The sequence below is a fragment of the Sciurus carolinensis genome, chromosome 11 (genome assembly GCF_902686445.1).
Source record: "Sciurus carolinensis chromosome 11, mSciCar1.2, whole genome shotgun sequence".
NCBI classification, from domain to species: domain Eukaryota; kingdom Metazoa; phylum Chordata; class Mammalia; order Rodentia; family Sciuridae; genus Sciurus; species Sciurus carolinensis.
Window position 1 is genome coordinate 68,758,260 of NC_062223.1, and position 2,473 is coordinate 68,760,732.

The following is a 2,473-nucleotide window of genomic DNA, read 5'->3' on the forward strand; positions in this document are numbered from 1 at the left end:
CAGAGTGTGGGTCTGACCGTGAAGTCACTCTAAAAGTTTGCTCTTCATAGCATCACTTACATGCTAGAAGCTGGATTTTCTTGAAAATTGTTTTTGTTTCACTCGTCTTTAGGAACTTAGGAACATTTCTCATTCCAGCAGAGGAACTTACCTGCTTGAACCTGACAGAGAAGTTCACAAATTAATCAGGGGTCACTCATCGTGTTTTTCTCTGGAGACTTCATAATTAGGTGAGAAAGGCCAGGAACAGAGATCAGAATTTTATGGGTCCACAAAGTCCATTCCACCATAGATAGCCTTTCTCCAAAAACAGTTCCAGCAATTTCACTCTCTGATTGCACTTTGTCATTTCTCTTACAGTGTTCTCAATCCATATATAGTTATCATCCATATCTAGAATAAACTGATATTTTGAATGGACAGAACCAAAAGAACTGAGGCATGTTAGGTTTCTATTACTATAAATAATAGCTCAGATAATCAATGTATAAAGAAAAAAATATAGAAGAACTGCAATAGGGATCAAGGCTTTACTACAAGGACCTTTAGGGGACACTTAAGATGCAAACAATAGCAAGGTATATTGACCTTATGAAAGAACAACTTTTGAAAAAATTGTGAATACAACTTTAAAGGGGTTTTCAGCAGATTTTATGTGAACCAACTTGTGTTCTTAATCATAAATTTTATTTAGTTTTATTAAAGTAAGTCAGTATGAGCCTCAGACTTACTATGTCATCTGAAAATTGAACTCTTATGTTTACTGAAAAGTTCCACACTGGCTAATGACATATGGACAGATGTATTTCAACCACAGGTGTTCTTCTTCCTTTTTTTATTATATATATGAAATATTATTACATAAAGTCTGACAAAATAGCAGATATCACCAAGAAAATATTTTCCTACCAAGTGCTTTCTTCAGAGTCCCCTTAATCTCCTGGTTCCTCAGACTATAAATGAGAGGATTCAGCATGGGGATCACCACCGTGTAGAACACAGACACCACTTTGTTGTGGTCAGTGGAGAAACTGGACTTGGGCATCACATAGATGAAGGTGATGGTTCCATAGTAGAGAGTGACGGCAGTGAGGTGGGAGGTGCAGGTGGAGAAGGCCTTGTGGCGCCCCTTGGGGGAGCGCATCCTCAGCACTGTGGTGAGGATGGAGACGTAGGAGACGGCGATGACACACACTGTGACCACAATGATGGAGCCAGCAGAAAATGAGGAAACAAATGCAAGGACATCGACATCAGAACAGGAGAGTTCAACTAAAGGAGCAAAATCACAGAAAAAATGGTTGACTCCATTTGGTCCACAGAAGAGCAAAGAAAAGAAAGAAAGGGCAAAGATGGAACCATTGAGGAAACCACCTGTATAAGCCACGGCAAGTAACTGGAGACAGACTTGTGTGGACATCTTTGTTGAGTAAAGCAGTGGACTGCAGATTGCCACAAAGCGATCATACGCCATGACAGCCAGAAGGAAGCACTCAACTGTCCCAAAGAAAACAACTGAGCCAAGCTGGATGTCACATCCAACATAGGAGATGGTGTTTCTCTCCACCAGGAAGTTTACAAGCATATTGGGTGTGACGGAAGATGAAAAGCCTATGTCAGCAAAAGCTAAATGACTCAGAAAAAAGTACATGGGATGATGGAGCTGAGAAGAGGCTCTGATAAGGATGATGGTGCCGAGATTGCCAGAGAGGGTCACCAGGTAGATGCAGAGGACGGTCACAAAGAGGAAGACTCGGAGGACTGGATCATCTGTTAAGCCCAATAGAATGAACTCTGTCACTGCAGTGAGGTTCCTATTGACCAGGGGATCCATGGGACAGTGACTGCTGAAAAATGAACCCATGGTAAAGACATGGCATGAGAGCACTTGTAAATATGATGGTCTCATTTTCATGAAGGCAGATGGAATGTCACTATAAATAACATTATTCACTATTTATGTGCAATGATGAGTCTGACTGTAATGTTAAAATTGTTTTTAGCAGAAACTCCAGAAAAATTCTTTAATTTTGTGTCGTTTTACTTTGTATATTAGATATGTAGTTCCCCATTATATATCCAAACTGACTTTAAAACCAAATAATAAAATTACAAGACAGATGAGAATAACAAAAATGAATACGGAGTATAATGTGAAAAAAGTATACATAGGGTTTTGCAAGAAAGACCTGAATAATAGTTAACATTTATCACATACTTCCTAAATGATAAGAATAGAGCTAAGAATTACATATATATATATATATATATATATATATATATATTATATTTTCCATAGAATAACATTAATCACTTTCACTATTATGGAGAAGTTAACCAAATCTGAAAGCAGATATGTAACTTGTACAAGGTTACATATCGACTGGAATGTATGATTTTAATATAAATAATATAAAACCCTGGAAGTCTGATTGTCCATTCCTTTAGTGGTTGTGAAATAATGAAGTTAAAT

At 37.8% G+C, this 2,473-nt stretch overlaps 1 protein-coding gene across 1 annotated transcript; it reads right to left on the bottom strand.

Annotated features, from left to right (window-relative positions):
- Nucleotides 1-886: 886 nt before the first annotated feature.
- On the bottom strand, nucleotides 887-1,834 carry LOC124958996 (olfactory receptor 502-like). The gene has a single exon (XM_047517635.1). It carries the CDS (start codon nucleotides 1,832-1,834, stop codon nucleotides 887-889), a length of 948 nt encoding a protein of 315 aa, XP_047373591.1.
- Between the last annotated feature and the right edge of the window lie 639 nt (nucleotides 1,835-2,473).